This window comes from Periplaneta americana, chromosome 9 (assembly GCF_040183065.1).
Source record: "Periplaneta americana isolate PAMFEO1 chromosome 9, P.americana_PAMFEO1_priV1, whole genome shotgun sequence".
NCBI lineage: Eukaryota > Metazoa > Arthropoda > Insecta > Blattodea > Blattidae > Periplaneta > Periplaneta americana.
In genome coordinates, this window is record NC_091125.1 from 48805407 (window position 1) to 48827815 (window position 22409).

General features: G+C 32.7%; 1 protein-coding gene across 3 annotated transcripts in view; it reads left to right on the forward strand.

Moving 5' to 3' along the window:
* Window positions 1-22409, forward strand: part of LOC138705902 (high affinity cationic amino acid transporter 1-like) — a 111149-nt gene that overhangs the window by 78152 nt on the left and 10588 nt on the right. The window contains exons 9-16 of one of the 3 annotated variants that reach the window (XM_069834654.1): window positions 113-210; window positions 1629-1768; window positions 3715-3817; window positions 7473-7556; window positions 11288-11478; window positions 11604-11770; window positions 11883-11991; window positions 15254-20456. In XM_069834654.1, coding sequence (XP_069690755.1) covers window positions 113-210; window positions 1629-1768; window positions 3715-3817; window positions 7473-7556; window positions 11288-11478; window positions 11604-11770; window positions 11883-11991; window positions 15254-17031 — 2670 coding nt within the window. In that variant the 3' untranslated portion in view covers window positions 17032-20456. Of the gene's footprint in view, window positions 1-112; window positions 211-1628; window positions 1769-3714; window positions 3818-7472; window positions 7557-11287; window positions 11479-11603; window positions 11771-11882; window positions 11992-15253; window positions 20457-22409 lie in introns of those variants that run through there. The other 2 variants (XM_069834655.1, XM_069834656.1) reach the window with 2 other exon arrangements.

Sequence of the window (22409 nt, forward strand, 5' to 3'; positions counted from 1 at the left end):
TTTCTTAATTTGTCATAATCTTAAATATTTCATGATTTGAAAATTTATGTTTGTTCCGACAGACTGCATATCAAATTCAGATTTAATTATGGGCATTAATTTCCTTGTGCAGGATCCTGATGCTCCAATTCCCAAAGTGTTCATTGAAGTTGGATGGCCTGTGGGACAATGGATAGTCACAATAGGAGGAATATTTGGTCTCTGTGCCAGGTAAGTTAGAAATTTTGTTATATTTTTAGTCTACAATTGTAAATATTTTGTTCCAGCCCATTCTGTGGCATTGTGATCTAAGGCATCCTGCCTAGGACTCATGTGCTGGTTTGAGTCCTCATGGAGGGAACAAATTTTCTTATGAAATTTGGGCCATTGTATGCGACCAATGCTCACCCAATATCGTGATGCACTTGGAAAGCTACAATAGGTAGCGAGATTTGCTTGTGAAAGCCAGCTATAGAGGCTGGGGAGATCATCATGCTAATCACACAATACCTTCATTCTGGTTGGATCATCGTCCACCTCTGCTTCGGCATGTGCACGTGAGGCCAGCAGTTGCTGGTCGGTCTGGGTCCTTAAAGGGCTGTAACATTATGGATTATTGTTATTATTGTTACTTACTTATAAAATGGCTTTTAAGGAACCCGGAGGTTCATTGCCATCCTCTCATAAGCCCACTATTGGTCCCTATCTTAAGCAAGATTAATCCAGTCTCTACCATCATATCCCACCTCCATCAAATCCATTTTTATATTATCTTCCCATCTACATCTCGGTCTCCCCAAAGGTCTTTTTTCCTCTTGCCTTCCAACTAACACTCTATATGCATTTCTGAATTCGCCCATGTGTGCTACATACACTGCCATCTCAAACGTCTGGATTTAATATTCTTAATTATGTCAAGTGAGAAATACATTGCCTGCAGTTCTACATGTGTAACTTTCTCCATTCTCCTGTAATTTCGTTATTATTATTATTATTATTATTATTATTATTATTATTATTATTATTATTATTATTATTATTATTATCATCATCATCATCGTTGTTACATTTGCTCGAACTTAGGCCTACTATGCAAATCTAGTCTTTCAGGTGAAGCTCCCTGTAAAGCATTCAAATTAGGCCTACTATTCTTATGCAATTCTTATTATTCATATTAATATCCATTTCGGAATATGTATTATGACTTTCTTGTGTTAAATACTATCGTACCTGGTTTACATGTTTCGACCTTTTATGGGTCATCCTCAGAACCAAGACCAACAAAGACCAGTTCTGAGGATGACCCATAAAAGGTCGAAACATGTAAACCAGGTACGATAGTATTTAACACAAGAAAGTCATATAATACATATTCCGAAGTGATACAGTGTTAAAAGTTGTGTAATCAAGATGTATAATATCCATTCATATTGTTTGCAGAATATTGAGCATTTTGCAAGGAGAACCTATGTTAGCACATTAATTTTCATGTTATGTAGTATATTTAAAAATTGTACTCTTTTTAAGGATTAAACAAAAATATCAGCTGCAATACAGAACAAATCACTTTGTCACACCATGACATGGACTCTAGTACTGGTACCTCTTTCTTTTGTTGCGTATTCATTTTGACTTTGTTTATATTGCAGTTTGTTTGGTGCGATGTTTCCTCTACCACGAATAATTTATGCAATGTCAATGGATGGACTCATATTTAGATTCCTGGGACATGTCCATCACTATTTCAAAACTCCATTTTTTGGTACATTAATTGCTGGACTGTTAACAGGCAAGTATTTGACGTTACAATAGTGTAGTAAGTTTTTTTTTTTTTTGGAGGATAATAGATAAACTTGGCATATTATGATATACTATACCTAGGGTTGCCATTATAGCGTGAAGAAAGTCCGGACCAAAAAAGACGAATGTCCACGATTTTAAATGCAGTCTGACAAAAATCTGGAAAATTGCAATAATTTATGAGATAGGCCTAGTGTTGAAATAACACTCACGTGGATGCAATATAATACATGTTGCGAACTAAATGAGTGATGAAATTGAAATTTTACTTACTGGACTACAAAGAAGAACGTTCTGAAGATACGATTTCACACAAAATCTTGTAAAATATTTTCACAGCTGTGTTTCTGTGAAACAGCATTCAGAACTCCTGAAAATTGTAGAATTTCATTTCTCTCTGCCTGGACATAATGCCTACTTTGAAAAAGCATTTTCTTTGATGAATGCTCAGTGAGCAGAAAAAAGGGACAGATTGTCACTTATCAGTAAATGCATTTCTGCAAATACAGTATATTTGAAAAATGTGAATTGCAGTTAATTCCACAAAGTCATTCAGAAATGAACAAAGGTCTTTTCTTCTGTCCACAGTTCTGACAAGTATGAGTGATACTGTGGTGATGATACACAGATTTGAATGGTCTGTCATTAAAATAAATGTTAGTAATATAATGGCCATCCCAGTAAGGTGATAGATCAGGTAAAGTGTATTACTTAATTGGCCAACCATCTCCAAATTAAATAAATAAGTGATACTGATGTAGTGTGTATAGTAAATAAATGATACAGTATTTTGTGTCATATTAAAAACAGTAGACTATAAATTCCTTAGAAATTCATACATTTCCTGTTGTCGATCAAATTGACCTGTCAATCATGTCCTGATTTTGTGTTTCTCCATTATGGTAACCCTAAATGCACCATCAAGTATAAACTCCAGTGGTACCGGTATGTATGTATGTATGTATGTATGTATGTATGTATGTATGTATGTATGTATGTATGTAATGTAATGTAATGTAATGTAATGTAATGTAATGTAATGTTATGTATGTATGTATCCAGTGTATGAGAAATCCATGCGTGTGTTTTATTATTTCAGAATTTAATAGAGAAATTTCTTATACGAATCAGACATACAAAAGCTATCTCCTTGGTGAAGTAGCATATTAACTTCAAGTATTAATACTGGATGATCTTTATTCGACCCATTAATTTTCTTATTATACAAAGTATAAAGAGAAATTTTGTGATTCTGCAAAATATCGATTTGGAATGTTTAAGTATTTTCGGGAAAATATACATTTTCAGAATTACTGATACTGGTGCCTACCGAGAAAGTGATTTGGTCATGCCGTCTATCTGTCTAGGTCTACAGTGATTTCTCCTAGATTTGGAGTTGGGCGGATTTTGTTCATATTCAATACTTTGCGAGTCAAATTTATCCAGAAATGATGCAAACTAAATATAATAATTTAGTAACAAATAAATACTGTAGGCATTTATTTTAAATCGAAAACAGAAAATGGCCATGAACTCGAAATTTATCCTAAGTTTTTTTTTTTTTTAGTTTTGTTTCGTTTCAAGATAGTGAGATAAATAAAACTGATAGAAATTAAATTGTTTCGGAATACACAAAATGTATGAAAAAGTACTATGTGGTTACTTGGTGACAGTGTTTGTTAAGTAGGCCTACTGGTACAGTATGTTTGTCTAATTCATTGTGTTTCGGTTTGAAAAATGAAGTTACTCACAATTGTATATCAGTGTGGGGATATGTTACAGTATACCTTTCTTTTGTCTCAAAATGAGCTGAGGTACACATCGAACGTACTTTTTAGAATTTCAAGTTGAATGTTGAATTATTGTTATTAATGTTGTTGTTGTTGTTTTTGTTTATAGGTACTAATAGCAAACACTACTTGTTTTTCTCTGCAGGTTTAATGGCTGCATTTTTTGATCTAGATCAACTTGTGAATATGATGTCAATTGGAACACTTCTTGCATATACCATTGTAGCTGCTTGCGTCTTACTTCTCCGGTAAGTTAATGCTTATGATAGTCTTGGCAAGATTTGGCGATATACGTAAAAATTAAAATAACTGGAAAAGATTGTGACGTGAATGTCCAAATCATTTATTTATTACTTAGAACAATAATTATTCAAGAATTATTGCACATAAACAACTAAAAAGCTAGAAGTTACAGATGATATACCGTACTAAATTTCGTGTGTTTGTGTGGTGTTCACATGTTCGTATTTGTGTATTTATGCGGTTGTGTATGTGTACATATGTTTCTGCGTGCGTGTGTGTGTGTGTGTGTGTGCGTGCGTGCGTGTGTGTGTGTTTTTTTTTTTTTTTTTGTTCATCCATATGGCTGAATTGATGATACTCAATTGTCTTAAGACAATTTCATGCATAACCAGATAAGTTCGAATGTCCATGGAAAAATTTTTAAATCTTTCAATATATTGTAAACTAGTGGATTAACTAGAACTTAATACGTATTCATTTGGATCTCTGGAATTGCTGAAAATTGTATTAATGTAGTGAGAGATTAGTGGATAAAGAGAGTACCAGTATATAATAAAATAATTTCTGAGAAGTGAACCATCTTAATAGAGTGCCCTCACGTGGGTTATGTACCATTAGAATGCTGCCCCCATAGTCCCCTGCAAGCATGTTGCCTGCTGGCAGAATCGGATGTATATTATCCTTCAATTCAAGTGCATAGCTTTATTTTAATTAAAATATTTCACAATTACAATAATTAAAGTAATCACCTATCTTTGTCACAGATGATGGAAATGTTGTCCTTGTACTGCTACACATTTCTTAGATCTTTTGAGATAGTTTGCATTCACATGCATTAATACATTTTCTGAAATCGCTGCAGTTTCTCTCCTTATATTCTCTTTTGTTCTTCTAATGTGTGAGGGTTATTCATATACCGGTACGCTTTATTTTTCGAGTTCTCCATAGACAAAAACAGCATACACTAAGATTTGAGGATCGAGTTGGCCATAATAATTTATTAATAACTCTGTCTTCATAAATGTTCCTCAATTGAAGCTAATAAGTCATTACCTTTATGCGCTGTGGTGCAATCTTGTTGGAAAAAAAATGCAGATTTGTGTTAAGTGTCGGATAATTGTTTGAGGAAAGGTTTAATGTCACCTCTGTACCTTTGTGCATGGATAGTATTTTCATAAAATATAGGCCTTAGTATTTTGTGTGCATTTGCTGCGCACCATACGCTTATTTTCTCGTCGTGTAATGACATTTCGTGTAAAGGATAGTTTCACTACACTCGAGTACCTATTGTTCTGTGTCTCTGATTGGCCGTGTATGTGGAACTATGCTTTGTCCGTGAAGAAAATTAAATAATATGGATCAATTGTGCTATCACTACCATTATTTAAAATCCAATTACACAAATTTACATGGCTTACATTATCATGTAACTGCAATTCCTGAACAATAGTCACCTTTTATGTTTTAATTTTAAAAAGTTTGGTAGCTTTCCAAGCTGAGGTTTGTGAAATTCCTATTTGCTCTGCAAGCTTTCACAGAGATTTCTTTGGACTTTCTTCAAATCTTTCTCCAATTTCGTCAAGTTCCCCTCGATAAGCACACAGTGACTTCATTGGCAGCTCGTAACCAATTTTCTTCGGATTCAAATAATTCGATTTTTTTTTTTTTTGCATTGTTGGACTTACCTCAAATATACTGCACAATTACAATTTTGGAATTCAGAATGTATAGGCCATAGGCAGGGGTGTGATTTTTTTAAATTAACGAAATACTCGAAATGTTTGAAAACTTAATTGTATTCGCAAAAAAAAAAAAAAAAAAAAAAAAAAAAAAAAAAAAAAAAAAAAAAACACGAATCTCACGAAGGTAATCTAGAAAATAAATGGCATTTAACCGCAAAATGTAATAATATCAAAGGAATATCTGATAGTTACGAAATTAGTTACCCTACTTTAAAACAAACAAACAGATAATCCTTTTAAATAAAATAAATATTGAATTTGGCTGTCTTGTGAAGCTTTGCTTCAACTGTAAACATCAATCTTACAATGTCTTTGCAGAGAGCGAAGAGTTTGCATGCTATAGCTCTAATTTACAGATTCTTTGAATCAGACCGAGGAGGATCCAATGATGTCTTCTTTTATATTCAAGAGCAGGATAGTTAAATGCTGCCCGCATGATTGCATCAACACTCTCGTTATTGGTAGAATTTCTCTTTCTTCCGCACTGCCCTTTCAACACATCTTGTACCATTCTGTCGACTTCAAACTTGTCTCGGATTCTTGTGATATTAACCTTGTTGATAGTTGTTCCAAATTCAACCCTCCAACAACATTCTCCACTTCCCAATAACATTTCAGTATCCACTTACATTCATCGAATGATAATTGCACCACCATGTTTGTTTATAAACAGATGAACATGTTTCCATGCTTTCCACTGCCTTCTGAATCATAAACCGCAAAAATTATATTTCTGTCTCACTTCTTTGCTGTGAAATAGTATTTCAAAGAATGGCTGCGTTCAGCCGGGACAGCGCTGGGGTAGCGATTCATTTTTGCTGAGTTACAGCAGCTGTTAGTGGCTGAACGACCAGACTGCAAAATGTCTGCTGTGTTTACAAAGAAACACGCCATTGTTCTGTCTACTCCGGCACCATTGGTTGATGTCTAGCCCCTCCACTTTCGCTGGCTAGCAGCAGGCTTGCAGCGTAAAAAATTTTGCTATGAAAAATGGTGGCCGCTATTTCAGCGCTGTCGGCCAGCAAGGCGTTCAGTGCTGTCGCTATTTCAGCGCTGCCCCGGCTGAAAGCAGCCATTATATACATCAATTTGGGACACTCTGTAGAGTATGAGTATTGTGATGTTACAAAAATTCGTACCATATAAAAAATTTGGCAAATTCGAAATAACTTACAGTATATTTGTTCATGCCGAAAATGTATCTGTGCAGTCTTTTCTCCTGAATACTAATCAAATTTTGCTTTTAATTATTATTTGATTTAATTTACAGATGAAGTATACAGAATATACAGTATACTCAAATAATGGAACTTTGTACAAATGATACTCAAGTAGAAGTACCGGTAATATGAAAAGAAGTTTTCTCGAAAATGGCTTTATCGGTATTTTATTGCTTACGAAATTATCCTCTATAATATAGTTATAAACATAACATTTTTCGAAATAGTTATCAATAATTTTATTCTTCTAAGGTGTGGCCAAATAAAAATCTTTACCATACCGGTACACAAATCATAAGACTTACAATTTTTTGTATCATTCATTAACATAATTTACCGTAAAGTCAGTACGATAGTTCAAAATTAACTTTTGTTAAGCTTATTTAAACAAAATTAAAACATTTTGAAGTAATAGTTGTGTACAGGCATTTTCTAGCAATTGCCAAGTAAAATGAATGGTACGAAAATATAGCCTACAGGTATTTAATTACCATTCTGCTGTTTATTTCTTTCCTTAATAATTTATTACCAGTATTCTTCGCTTGAACTAAAGTACATATATTGGTTTTATAGAATGGAAACTATATTATACAAATAGAATGTGAGCGAGAGTGCATAGAAGAATGAATGAGTTTGTATTTGTAGAGTAATTCTTTGTTTGAATCCCAGTTTTCGTGGGTTTATCAATTCTAACTCAGGTACAAAGCTGAGATCAACGAAGAAGCTGAGGGGTATTCATTGCTTCCCTCCGAGCTGAATGATAATGAAGGAGAGGAGAATATGTAAGACTCATATTGTTCCTTTTTGCATTTTAAGGCTTGTAACATAGGTGGCAGAAATTTGAAAAGAATTGCACTTGCTCTGCTATTTATGCAATATTAATGTCTTCTTATTTTTAGCTTACTTTGCTTATCACAGTCTGATATATCCAATCACCATGATGTACATGATGCACAGACTAAAAGTCTTTAGTCTTCTAATGATGCTCACTACATGCTTGATCACTTCTTTATTGTAATATACTTACTTCCTTGTAACACTTAACAGACTTCAATTGGTTATGTTGCCTTTGCATTTACTTCTTCAGATGGTGGTGGATATAAGCAACTCGTTTTTAAATGCACATAATGGCTAATCATTCATTTCTGTTACTGTCAAAAAATTTTGCAGTAATGTTTACTATTAAGATTGCAAGTTTTTAAAGTTAGTGGTTGGAATATAACAGACTTCAGGCGAACGATTATGTAATACTGTATATTTTTTCATATCATATTTTTAGACTAATGGTAGACCCAATGAACAACATGTTATTAATGTTTTGTATATTGGTATTTAAGGAAATATACAAAATTGAATGAGAACTTAAGCATTTACAATATTTATAGTAATGAATCTTTGAAATAAAACAAAATTTAAAAAAAATCATGTTTTGGCATTTTGTTCCTTTGTTTATGATTAAAAAAAAACTTTGATAGTCCAGTTCAAGAGAACTATACTTACCAGTAAGACCTAGGCCTACTTATACGATGTCATTTTATCGGGACAATACCCAAATACAAACTGCTGAGCCATTTATACCCAAACCCACTCTTTCTGATCGAAATTGCGATAGAAAAGTTGAAAAAAATACAAGTCTCCAAGTATCAATAAAATTCCAGCAGAATTAACATATTATCTAGTGAAATTTATAAGCTATTTGGGAAAAGGAAATTGTACCAGAATCTGAAGAAGTCCATAATCGTACCTATCTTTAAGAAGGTTAGGAAAAACTAACTGTAGTAACTTTCGAGGAATATCACTTTTATTAACATCGTACAAAACTTTGTCCAATATTCTTTTGAGAAGATTAACTCCATATTTAGATGAAATTACTGGGATCATCAGTGTGGTTTTAGGCATATTAGATCGACTATTGATAATATTTTTTGTATTCGACAGGTATTGGAGAGAAAAAATGGGAGTAATTTTAAGGGCAGAATACATCAGTTATTCATAGATTTCAGAAAGGTATATTACTCGGTTAAGAGAGAAGTTTTATATAATGTTCTTATTGAATTTGGTATTTCCAAGAAGCTAGTTAGAGTGAAATGCACAGCAGAGTCTGTATAGGTCAATTTCTGTCTGATGCTTTTACAATTCACTGCGGGCTAAAGAAAGGAGATGCATTATCGCCTTTACTTTTTAACTTTGCTCTAGAATATGCCATTAAAAAAGTCCAGGAAAACAGGGAGGGTTTGGAATTGAACAAGTTACATCAGCTGCTTGTTTATGGGAAATGACGTGAATATGTGAGGAGAAAATCCACAAACTATTAGGGAAAACACGAGAATTTTACTTGAAGCAAGTAAAAAGATAGGTTTGGAAGTAAATCCCGAAAAAGACAAAGTATATGATTACGTCTCGTGACCAGAACATATATTACGAAATAGAAATATAAAAATTGGAAGTTTATTCTTTGAAGAAGTGTAAAAATTCAAGTATCTTAGAGCAACAGTAACAAATATAAATGACACTCGGGAGGAAATTAAACACAGAATAAATATGGAAATTGCTTGTATTGTATTGTATTGTATTTATTAACATTTCACGGTATTCACACATTGCTTCACAGCTAGAATATGGAACACGTCAAAAATCTTAATTTATAGTCACAGTCTAGTAGAAATATATGCAGAAGAGGTTTACAATATAGTCTATTAAGTTAGTACAACACAAAATTTTAGTATCAATTCCGTGAAGCATTGTTGAATGTCATGAATTCACCTACAGAATAGAAGGCGTGAGAAATTAGGTACCGGTACTTCTTTAATTTGGCCCTAAATAATCTTATGTTATGAGTTTCATTTTTTATATCGATAGGAAGGCTATTAAAAATTTTTACTGTCGTATAACACACTCCTTTTTGATAGCATGATAGACTTGCCGATGGAGTATGAAAGTCATTTTTTTTATGCTATGAACTGTTGAATTACCCTAGTTACAAAGTTTTCACGATTACATAGAAGAAGATTATTAATAAAAAAAATATACTGACAAGTCATGGGCATTATTTGTATTTTTTTTAATAGTCTTACACGATTTCCTAGATTTCGCATCTACTATTATTCTAATTAGGTACTCTTTTTTGTAGTAGGAATATACTGTTATTATCTGTGGAATTTTCCCAGAGTATTATTCCAAAACCCATTACTGAGTGGAAGTATGCAAAATATACTGTTTTTTAGGTATTGATATTTATATCTTTTGCATAGATCTAATAGCAAAACATACTGAATTTAGTTTGAGGGTAATTTCTTTAATATGATTTTTCCAATTTAATGCATAATCGAGAAATTTGGTTGTTGTTGTTTCTCACTATTCCTGAGTCAAGCACAAGAGGGAAGGACAAGTTACAGAAAGTGTCGAAAATAGATTGACAAATGTTCTAGAGAAGAACCTGGGTATGCAGAAATGTGTAGAATAAGAGAAGCATTACTCACTCAAGAAGACATAAACAACGCTGATATTGCATGTTTTCAATTTGCACCCACTACATTATGCGATGTATAGCAAAGTTTTTCCAGGTATAAAAATCGTATGCGATTTACCTTTCATACATTCAGAAAATATATTATGATAAACTGTAACACTTGCATCCACAAAGCAAAAGATAAACCCGTTTTGTAAAACATTTTAGATTATATGTATATAAATTGTAAATTAAACACTTACGCATAATGAGTTAGTATAATCACAAATTTCATATGTATTTTCTTCCAATGTGTTCTTCAGTCAGAATTAACTGCTTCTGAAGCAGCCAGTACCTGTGTCTATCCGATTTGTTTACCAATAAAAATGCAAGGTTAACGACAGTACATGGTTTCATATAGTCCAGGCCATTTTACATGATGGTATTAAACTTCCTCTCCTTCTCTCTTTGAAGGGCCAAGGGAAGATGCTGAGAACAGAATTAACAAAATTTCTGCATGCTCATACCTTCTACTCAACTGAATTGTTTATCCTCCTGGGTCCTGAGAGTATAGTATACTATACTAAGTATACCATACTTCATACATGATTATGATAGGTGTAATATGTATGTGCAGAGACCCGAATTATAGTATAACTTTCCTGCATTTGTGCCCTAAATGTAACCTGCAAAATTTTTTCAGCATTTTTCCTCATGTCATTGACTTTTTTTTTTTTTTAATATATTGAACTTTAAAAATAAAACAACAATGCCTCATGGCTCAGGAGATTATCTTTGTAAGTTGAATTAATCTGTTTTCTATTTATTATATATTTTTGTATAACATTTGACTTTTTCCACATTTCAAAGCTACAATACTAATGAACGAGTAAGATCTGTGGAATGCAATAAATGGAATTAAACATATTTTGCATTCATTCATATATATTTTTAGTTTTTCCAAAGTTAAGGAATCGCCTGAGATCACACTTTGATGAGGACTCTCTTCTTTGTCAATTAGCGGTATCACTTTAAATGTTAAATTGTTATTGGTATGTGTTTCAGGTACAAAGACATTGATCCATATGGGAGTAATGATAATATTAGCTCAGAATTCATTGAATCGACTAGGTTGGTGACTCTCAAAGAAAAAATTTCGTTCACTACAGTATCAAAGCAGCTCTTAAATGCATCCAGAATGAAACACCCAACACTTCTGACATCAAATATTGTTGCAGCTGAAATTGTGGTATTTAGTAAGTTGTGCTTTTTTTAATGTATGCCTGTTTCTGTTGACATTTCTTAGGTAGACCGTATAATATGTTTTATGACGAAATGTGCTGTTATAGGATTGAAATATAATATATGCATTTGTGTGCAGGTGTGCTGTCTATATTCCTGGGTCTTTGTGTCATATATTGGAAGAAAGATTTGGCAGCTGCTGATCCTTCGGCTGTGTCTATAACATCAATCATAGCTGTCTTATTAATATTCATCTTGCTGTCTATTGGTCTGCAGCCCACTTCTACAAAATCTCTCACGTTCAAGGTATAGTTCTTTTACATGTTTTCATGGACTATGTTCATTCAATACCTACTTCATTATTTTAGAATTTGGCCTCTTAATGCACGTATTCTAATATAAATAAATTGCAATGCAGGTGCCCTTTGTACCAGTGATTCCTGCACTGAGTATTCTTATAAATATTTATCTGATGCTGATGCTGGATGGAGACACTTGGATTAGATTTGGTGTATGGATGGCTGTTGGTAAGCACGGTTTTTAAGTTTATATGTATATTATACGTACTGTACTTATACTCTTTCTTCAGCCTGTTTCTATTTATTTCAAAGTTGTACAAAAATATTGAATGTCATACTTTATATGTTCCTAAATTTGGAGCAGTATTCTTTGTTGTAAGTACAAAGAAGGAAAGGCAAGTGTTAAATTTCCTTTGCCCAGTGTATGTACAGTATTTCACACATTGTTTATACTCTTATACTCAGTCTCTGCTTGAAGGAAGCCATTACTGGTACCTTAAATTTCCTCAATAAATTTATAAACATTTCGAGGATTCAGTTGAACAACATATAATGCGTTCAGATTGTTATGACTATTTTTTTTCTACAGGAGTGGAATTTTCAAAAAAGTTTCAATTGATACAGCAATTAAAAAGCTATTTGCTTCTTCCTTCTGAAAGTATGTTGTTGTTGTTTTCTTATGCCAGGCGCTTGACAATAAAGTCATTTGACCTCTTGCACTCCAATATTTTTCAAAGATATTGTCATGTCACCTACTGAAGCACAGATTTTGAGGTGTTCCGAATCCATTTCTTGGTTTGAATTGCACAATGGGCAGTTAGGGGATTGATATATTCCAATTCTATGCAGGTGCTTGGCCAAACAGTCATGGCCTGTTGCCAATCTAAATGCAGCTACAGACAATTTGCGTGGTAAATCGGGAATTAACTGTGGATTATGATGCAGAGAGTTCCATTTTTTCCCTTGAGATTGTGTTACCAAATTTTGTTTGTTGAAGTCTAAGTATGTAGATTTAATAAATCTTTTCACAGAGTAATACGTAGATTTAGTAACAGGTCTGTAAGTAGCAGTGCTGCCCTTCTTTGCTAAAGCATCCGCATTCTCGTTTCCCAGGATTCCACAATGGGGTGCTATCCATTGGAATACATTTCTTTTATTGAGTGTTATTAATTGAAAGAGAATTTTAGTTATTTTTGCTGTTTGAGATGAAGGTGTGTGTCTAGAGACTATTAATAGAATATCTGCTTTGGAATCTGACAATATTACTGCATTTTTAAATTTATTGATGTGGCATAGAAGATTCCTGAGAATTTCACTTATTGCAATGATTTCTCCATAAAAACTTGTTGTTCCATATCCAAGAGATCTATAAAGTGAGAAGAGACAGCACGTAAGACCTGCACCAGCACCTTGTTCCCTGGAAATCAAGGATCTGTCGGTATATAAATGAAGCCAGTTTTGTGGAGGGTACCTAATATTAATTGTCTCTAAAGACAATTTTATTGTTTCATTATTTCAGTGTTTACTTCTGATTTCAGTATTTCTTCTATTAAATTTAGATTATACTCTATATTTAATACAGTTAGTGTTTGGTTTAATTTGTAAGTTTTCTTTTAAATTCGGGATGTTGATTTTTTGTTTTAATTCTTGAACCATGGATATGAAACTTTTTTGAGTTTTTAATCTACAGAGAGGACTGTATGAATGCCAATTGTTTTCTGGTAATCTGATAAGTTCTTCAGTGCTTTTTCTTCTATTGTCATTTGATGCTGTTTATATTAGTGAGGAATCTCATAGAATCTATTGGAGTTGTTTTGATTCCATCAGTAATGAGCCTGAGAGTTTGATTTTGAACATGTTCCGGTTCTATTTCATTTATGAAAGGAGAAGTAAATAAAATTTCTCAGCAGTACGTCAGCACTGGCTGTATAAACATTTTGTATGCAGTGTTCAAAGTATTTCTAAAGCATCCCCATTTCTTTCCTGCTAGTTTTTTCAGAAGGGAGAACCTTTTACGAGCTTTTTCAGAAATATATTTCAAATGGTTGCTCCATGTTAACTTACTGTCGAAAATAACTTCGAGATATTTGGATTCGTCCTAGGAAGGTGTTGGCCATTGTATTGGATATTGAATTCTCTTTCTTTTTTACGAAGTGAAAATATTTGATAGTTACTTTTCCTTAAATTGAGTATCATCAAATTTGATGTGCTCCATTCATGTAGTTGATTTAGAGCTTTAAGACCAGAATTTTGAATTTTGTCTCTATGTCTGTGAGGTCAGGAAGTCCACAAAACCATATCATCTGCAAATAGTGCTGTTTTCATTTCTGTATGTATAGATATAAATATACATGTATATAGATTATAAACGTCATACCGGTATGTGGTGTGACACTGTTGGATATCAGTAAGATTAAACCACGTACGCGTTTTATATATGGAATGCATGAAAATGGGAATTAGTTCTTGCTTTGCATGTGCAATACTGTACTATTATGCATTAATAAAAACAGGGGCTTACATATTATTTCAGAACATTGTTGTTTAGGAATAATATGGTACAGTAACACACTGTTTTGCAGAATGTGATCACAAGTTCCATACTGGAAATTCGATAGGTACTGGTACTAGTAGTTAATACGTAAGCACATGCAGCATTCTTTAATATTTTTTAAAGTCATTTTGTCTCTCAGAGGAGTAATTACCCTGTACCGTATTTCAGATGTCAAACAATTAATTTCTAAACAAAAATTTCACAATTAACCATTGTTAATTTATAAATAATTAAATTAATCTTTCTTTACCATTTGGGTCGTTGTATTGTCACCACGTTAATATTATCTCGCAAAAAAAAAAAATCACTTCAATTACTGGTAGTTTTTAGGTATATTTATGCAATTGCGAAGTTAACTATAATATCTGTTCTATGTTGATACATTTAAACGTTTTAGTATGAAATTTAATACCAGATACAATCTCTCTATTTTCTTTGAATATTCGTAAAAATTCATTGTTACACTTAAAACCAGTCTTTGATAAATAAAATACTGTAAGTGTTGATTCGTTATTCATGTGCAATCAATGTAACAACGAAAATAGAACAAAACACAATTTTGGAGCAAATACTGTAGCAAAAGTATAGCTTAAAACATAGTCAGTACTGCCTGTGTATATATACATTTCATGTGTTTTGCAAATCCTTCTCTTATGCTTACGCAACATGCTACTAATTTACTTATATGAACCATGGTTCCTGAATGGTTGTTAATTTAAGTGAATGTAGTCATTGTTCTTTTATTTCGTCTTTAAAGCTTTACATACATAATAAATGTGTGTCTTGGTTACATATATGCATAGGATATATTTAATTAAACACATGAATATGTACCGTGGTGTATGTAATACGATTAATTAATTTTACTGAAAGTTTTCATTAGTTTATTTAGTTACAATAGTTAACAAAACTCATTAATGTTTTATTTCCTTGAAGGTCTTTTAGTTTATTTTCTGTATGGCGTGAAACGAAGTAAAGCACCACACAGAAGTAATCTGGCGAAGGGACTTCAGTCAAGTAGTGAAGAAAGCAGCGAAAACTCTCAAAGTTTTAAAATGGCAAATGAAGGAAGTGAACATTTTGATTCCCAGATGGTGGACTACAAGTTTTCAGAACAAATCAACCATCTATCAGCTGATGCAAAGATACCCAATGGAACTATAAAAAATATGTTATTGCATCAAGAAAATCGCCTGTCAAAATCGGATGTGAAAGATGTTAATAAGACAGTAACTTGTACAGATGATTTGGAAGGGATATTGAATTGTAATGATATGTCACTTAGTAATAGGAGATCTTCGGATGTGGATAATACGACTAATTCTTTATTAAAATATGAAAATGAGAATCATAAAAACACAATAAATAAGAATTCACCTCCCATGTCAAATGAAAGCAATGTTGTGAATGAAACTTCCTTGTCTAATGTTCTCAGTTCGTCTGCTTCTGTTTTGTCAACTCCTGCAAGTGTGTTCGTCTATCCAGTCCTTCCTTCAGAACAAGCCCCAGCAACTACCAATACAAATCTTGTGACCAGATCACCTAGTGACAGTGGTGCAAGAAACCTTTATCCAAATGTAATAGTGGTTTCACATAATTCAGACGATGAAGACGTAAAAAGTTCGAAACAAGAAGAAAATGATTCAGAAATCGATGGAAAACTCGAACCTGAAAATAAATTGCCCCATAGGGAATATCTGTCAATGGATCACGAATCCACAATTGCTGACGAACCAAATAAATCTAGTAACGATTCCCAATTTAGCACATCTTCACAGCCATCACCATTACAACCACCACCGCCACCTCCACCTCCGCCTCCGCCTCCACTCATACCATTAGCTACACCTAAATTGTACTATAAAACTGTTTCAATGGATAGAGATAGGAATAAATTCACTAATACAACAGAGAGTAGTGATAATTACAACAAAACTATAAAGTCTAAAACTGAACCCACCACACCAAATGTACCAGATACAACATTCCAGCTTAGAGTGGGAAGTTTCAAATCCTCAGATTTTGCAAGTAAACTGGAAGCTTTACTGAAGGATAAACTTTATGATATAGAAAATGACACTGGGCAAAAAAAGCAACAGATGTTCGCAAAAAATGTTACAAGTAACAACAATGTTAACAATTTAGGGCATTCAAAACCTCGTTGGACAATAACAACTATGGCTCCAGATATATCTATGGTCAAGAGTCCAGAAACCAAGCCACAGTCAGTTGCTAAAAAAGTCACAGTAAAAACAGATACAAACATAGAGTCACACGATAGGGAAACAGAACTTGCTAATATCAAAGGAAAACTTGAACAACTCTTTGCTGATCGTGGTAAAACTTCTCTTCAAAGAACTGCAAGTCATCCAAACTTTGTAACTCTAACAAAAGAAACTGATACTGAGGATCATAGTGAAACTAACGTTTTTCCAAACAGAGGAGAGCAAGATATGAAAGTGAAATTCGAGCATTCCTTGGGGGAAAATGGTAATACCTCGTGGAATAACAAGGATACAAAACCTGGAGCATCTAATAACGAAAATAATTTCGATATAGTGAAGAAACAAAGGTTACTGATGGGTGAAGTTCTTGCATCAATAAAATTCGTTGCAAGTAAAAGTGCACCTATAAGTAGGGCAGATTCAGAACTTGACGATGTATTCGATGAATCACCTGAATATTCACAGGTTTCTGTCTCTGTAGGAAAATGAAAATTAAACTCCTCTCACTTTAATGACTCGATAATGCAGATGAATGAACATCTTATAAACATACTAAAAGATATTTGGAAAGTACAGTATATGCAATTATACATCCTCGTTACTTCATGTAACTGCTTGAAAACTGGTAACATTATTAATTTTATAAAATATTTATTGCAAGTAATACAGTGAAGGAAGTCTACGTCTACAACAATTATTGTATTTGCAATTTTATTATTTATTTTTATCAAGGAAAGACGTCTGATATTAATGTATATTAGTTTTGATAATATAGCTATAATTCGTATATAATTACAGTATCTCATGGTTACTATGAAATTATTCCATTAACTATTATCCTACGTTAAATATTTAGAAATTCTTCTACTGCTTTGTAATATCAGTGTAGCTATCACAATGAATTCAGTTATGACTTATTGTATTTCATTATAAATTTTAAAATCGAAGTTTGAAAGAAAAAATAATGTACCGTAACTTACACAGCTCTCTACATAAATCTAACGGAAAATTAGGTAGAATAAATACTTTCTTACACAGAAGTTATCAGGATGTGTTTGTTCTTCAAACTTTGACTCAGTATCTATGATCAACATATATAAAATATTGTACCCTATTCATATAATCAAATGTACGTTCAGCAATTAAAAAATATAAAGCATTTAGGTTATTCTTACAAGAGAAATAAATATGAATACAATAAAAAACACCTCATAATATACGTTTATACAGTATTATGCAGAAAATACTTCCGTTCCTATTAATGTGAGTTGAAATTTGTGTTTCCTCATCCATGTGTGTATCTATGATATACCAGTACTATACTTTTGTGTTTGATATTTTGTGTTAAATGTACATTTTTGGGCCTTATGTTTGATGCGATGATAAAGATATATTGTTCAAGAAACTATTTTAAACAGTGTATATCCTATTACAAAATTCAATAAGGGGTTGGTGATACACTGTATTACTCACTCTCTAGTTATTGTTTGAAGGAATCATCTTTCTGCACATTTGTATCGTACAACTTTATATAGTGTTATCTCCTTTGCATTTTAGCAGCGCATCTTAGTTGCAGTATATTCCTTCACAATTTAATTTTCTCTCTCTCATCACAAATATTTCATGCAAGACTGTAAATAATTTAAAAACCTCTACTTTATTTTTTCCTGTTACATGGTCCTTTTGAAGCTCTGCTGTAAGAATACTAAGAAAACCATAATAAATTTAATTATAAGTAGTTCATGCTATCTAATGTCGATCTGATGTACAAATATTTTATTGGTATCCAACTCATACATACCAGTACTTGTCTTTGTGTGTTGTATTTCCTCTTATATTTGAACTATGTTGAGTATACTTTATAATCTTCATTATTTACTTTATGTAAGAATATTACTAGTGTAAAAAATTACACCTTATACTTTTATATATATGTTACAGACGTGAATGTTCGAAAGGTAAGTAGTGTTATGTACTCTAATAATGATATTTATGAGCATTTGTATTCCATTAAGTGATGTACCATACCTGCATTCAGATGCTATCATATATTCTCGCGTAACCTTTGATTCAGAATTGTTATATAAACGTAATCACTATAATGAATTCTAATAATAAAGTGTTCAATGTTTGCTCATGTAATTGTTTTCAAAATAAAAGGTTAATATCTGACTTTCTTATTTAAAGTACCTTAGTATGTCTATCAGAGTCCCCTTTGCAGCTAGCGAGAACTATTTCCATGGAAGTAGAAACCAATTAAATGGAAACGAGGATCTATTGGTATTCAAAGAGAGACAACACTTCGGAGGCACAGGTATCTGTAGGTAAAACAATGAACACTGTATCCTGTGCCTGTGAGGTAAAGATGCACAAGTTATGAATGATTTTAAAACAAATTCATTTGTAAGATTTATTGTTGTTGTTTTCTAATGCTAGGTGTTTGACAATAAAGTCATTTGACCTCTTGCACTCCAATATTTTTCAAAGATATTATCGTGACCAGCCACTGAAGCACAGATTTTGAGGTGTTTAAATCCATTTCTTGGTTTGAGTTGCACAATGGACAGTTAGGGGACTGATATATTCCAATTCTATGCAGCTGTTTGGCCAAACAATCGTGGCCTGTTGCCAATCTAAATGTTAAATCTCATATGACTTAGGGCAGAGTGAGGTACCAGTACTATAGAGTTGCAGTTTAATTAAAAGAGTGTGTGTATGTCAAATGCCTATACACTTCACTTCCGTGATTCGGGCTCTGCATACTGCGGATAGATTGGCAGAACTGTGATCCATTTTCAAGTTGTACACCACTTTGGCAGGTCATAGTGTGCATGATGTGTATCTGTGAAGAGTTATGTCATGTACTAGGGTGAGTGTATATGTAAGTGTAATGTAGAGAATGGGTGAGGAAGGGAGAAGGGGAAAACCCAGTGCTGGCACGTAACCTACTCTTATTGAATAGCATCAAGGGGGCCACCAAGCTTATTATCCCCGTCCAACAGACGAATCACTATGAACAATGAAATGCATATGTCTTCTCTTCATATGCACTGCGGAGAAATTTGGGATTTAACCCAGGCATATTGGTGCACAATCTAGTGATTAGAAGTTGTGCACTGCCACTTCTCCTAGTCTCGAGGTAGAAATTTTACACGAAAATTTCTGACCTCGCCAGGAATCGAACCGGGGCCAGCTAGTCTAGAGACAGACGCACTACCACAGAGCTAACTCGGCAGGCTTTAATTAAAAGTATTTGAAACAATACAAATTTCTTAATACAATACTTTACTTAGTCAATCCTCTTCTATCAAATGGTGTAGAGTTTACAAAGAGCTTCCCATCTTGTAGGTACTATATTTCTTATATAATGACTACAATTTTATGGCTGAATAGCTCGGTCTTTACAAGTATCGAATTACGAATATTGATTTACCACTGAATGCAATATGGTACTTCCACTTTCCTTGTACATTCTCGGTATTTTTGTAAACCCACAAAAATAAACGTATTATTGAAGCTTAAGAACGATTAAAACAAAGCTTCGCATATGTTTAGATGCAATACACCTACCGATTTTAAAAGTGGAATTGTGTAAAATAACGTTAAAAACTGTGCTTCCAGTACCGGTACCAGTATCTATAATGGTAATACAAACTGTATTAATTCTCTTCTCACTCTAATTTATCCTGGAAATGACATGTAAATACTTTTCTGTTATGCATGTTTGTACATACTGTTGCGCATGTTTGTTTTAATCATGGATTCTGTGATAAATTGTAATATATGCATGTTATTTATTTATATCATGTATTGGTTTTAGTTTAAAAATTATAATAATAATATGCATTATTAATATCTTGTGAATTAATGATACAATACATCATCATTTCACTTGCGCCATGTGGCCCACTACAGTCGTGCATTATCCTTCCAATAGTTTATTGGACGTCCTATAAACCATTTTCCTCTCAGCTGGTGTTATATTATTATAAATAAAGCACATTTATAATTACCGATACTTGTTTACCGTCTTAATAATTTTATTACTCCATGAGCTTGAATTACGTGAAGATCAAATACCAGTGAACTCATTCCACTGAAAAACACACCCTACCTTTAAATGAAATCAACATCACTCGTTTCTTTTACACATGGGTGTTATTAATATTGTGAGCTCTAATTGCACTGTATTTTCTAAAATCTTTATATGTAAGAAATGAATAATAATGTATGACTAGGGATGTGAAGGTAGGAAAATATAGAGATATTCTTCGAATATGAAACCTGTAAATTCTATTAAACATATATTTCAATGAAGTACTCTATATACATAACACCCAAAACAACCGTTTCTAACCTATCTGAAACGATCAAATAACTGTCAGAAAAGCATTGACTACTGCCATACTGTGTTAAACATTTTTAATATTATTCATATCGTACTTCATAAATGTCAAAGAAATAATATTTACTGAAATAAATAAATAAATAAATAAATAAATAAATAAATAAACCGCTAAATACTACATTTGAAAGAGTGTAATTATCTTGTAATTTTAGGTTTTCCGAGAATACTTTAATGGTGAATATAGTATGCAGAGTCGAATTTTAGCGTAAGTTTTGATATTATTAAATGAAAGTAAGACTGAATCTATATTTTTACTTTAAAAATCTCAGTGTAGAGAAATCTGTTAAGTTGCTTGACATTTTTTTTTTTTTTAGATAGTAAATTCACTTGCGCATTTTATTCTTCATCTGACATAATTAGGAACATTAAATCCAGATGTTTGAGATGGGCAGGGCATGTAGCACGTATGGGCGAATCCAGAAATGCATATGGAGTGTTAGGTGGGAGACCGGAGGGAAAGAGACCTTTGGGGAGGCCGATACGTAGATGGGAGGATAATATTAAAATGGATTTGAGGGAGGTGGGATATGATGATAGAGACTGGATTAATCTTGCACAGGATAGGGACCGATGGCGGGCTTATGTGAGGGCGGCAATGAACCTTCGGGTTCCTTAAAAGCCATTTGTAAGTAAGTAAGTAAGTAAACTCACTTGGGAATGTCACATTGACTATGTGTGCACCAGGTTATCTAGAGTATCAGTATTGTACTTTTTAAGGAATTTGGAAACATTTATGTCGCTGACCTATGTTAAAGCAACATATTTTGCTTTTTTCCAAAGCATTATTACATAATTGTTTATTACTTTGGGAAAATGATATTCACATTGGCAAAGTGTTTGTTATTCAAAAGAGAGCCATCAGATTATGTACCTAACTAATAAGTTGACTGCCAACTGTAGGGCTTTATTTATTAGAGAAGAAATTATGACTTAGTTTTTATATTATGAAGCTATTAATTTATTAAAAAAAAGCAATTTAAATTTAACGAAGAATACTAAGAAAATTCATGATTACAGCACTAGGAATCATGAAAAATTGTATATACCTAAATAGAGACATTCCATAACAGCTAACAACTAGACTGAAGAGACAGAATTTTAAGAGAATTATACATACGTGGTTGGTAGATGGAGCATTTTATAACACTGTTTTAAGACCCCCTTTTACATATTTTTAGTTTTAATTTAATTACAGATACTATGTCACTGAGAAAGTTCTGCAATGGTGATGAATCGGGCTGTGTTATCCCTATATGATATGTTGCACATTGTGCGCTTTTCTTCTTATTATAATTATAATTTTGTAGAGTACTTATAGAGTACCATTTCACTATATTGCATAATAATAATAATAATAATAATAATAATAATAATAATAATAATAATAATAATAATAATAATTATTATTATTATTATTATTATTATTATTATTATTATTATTATTATTATTATTATTATT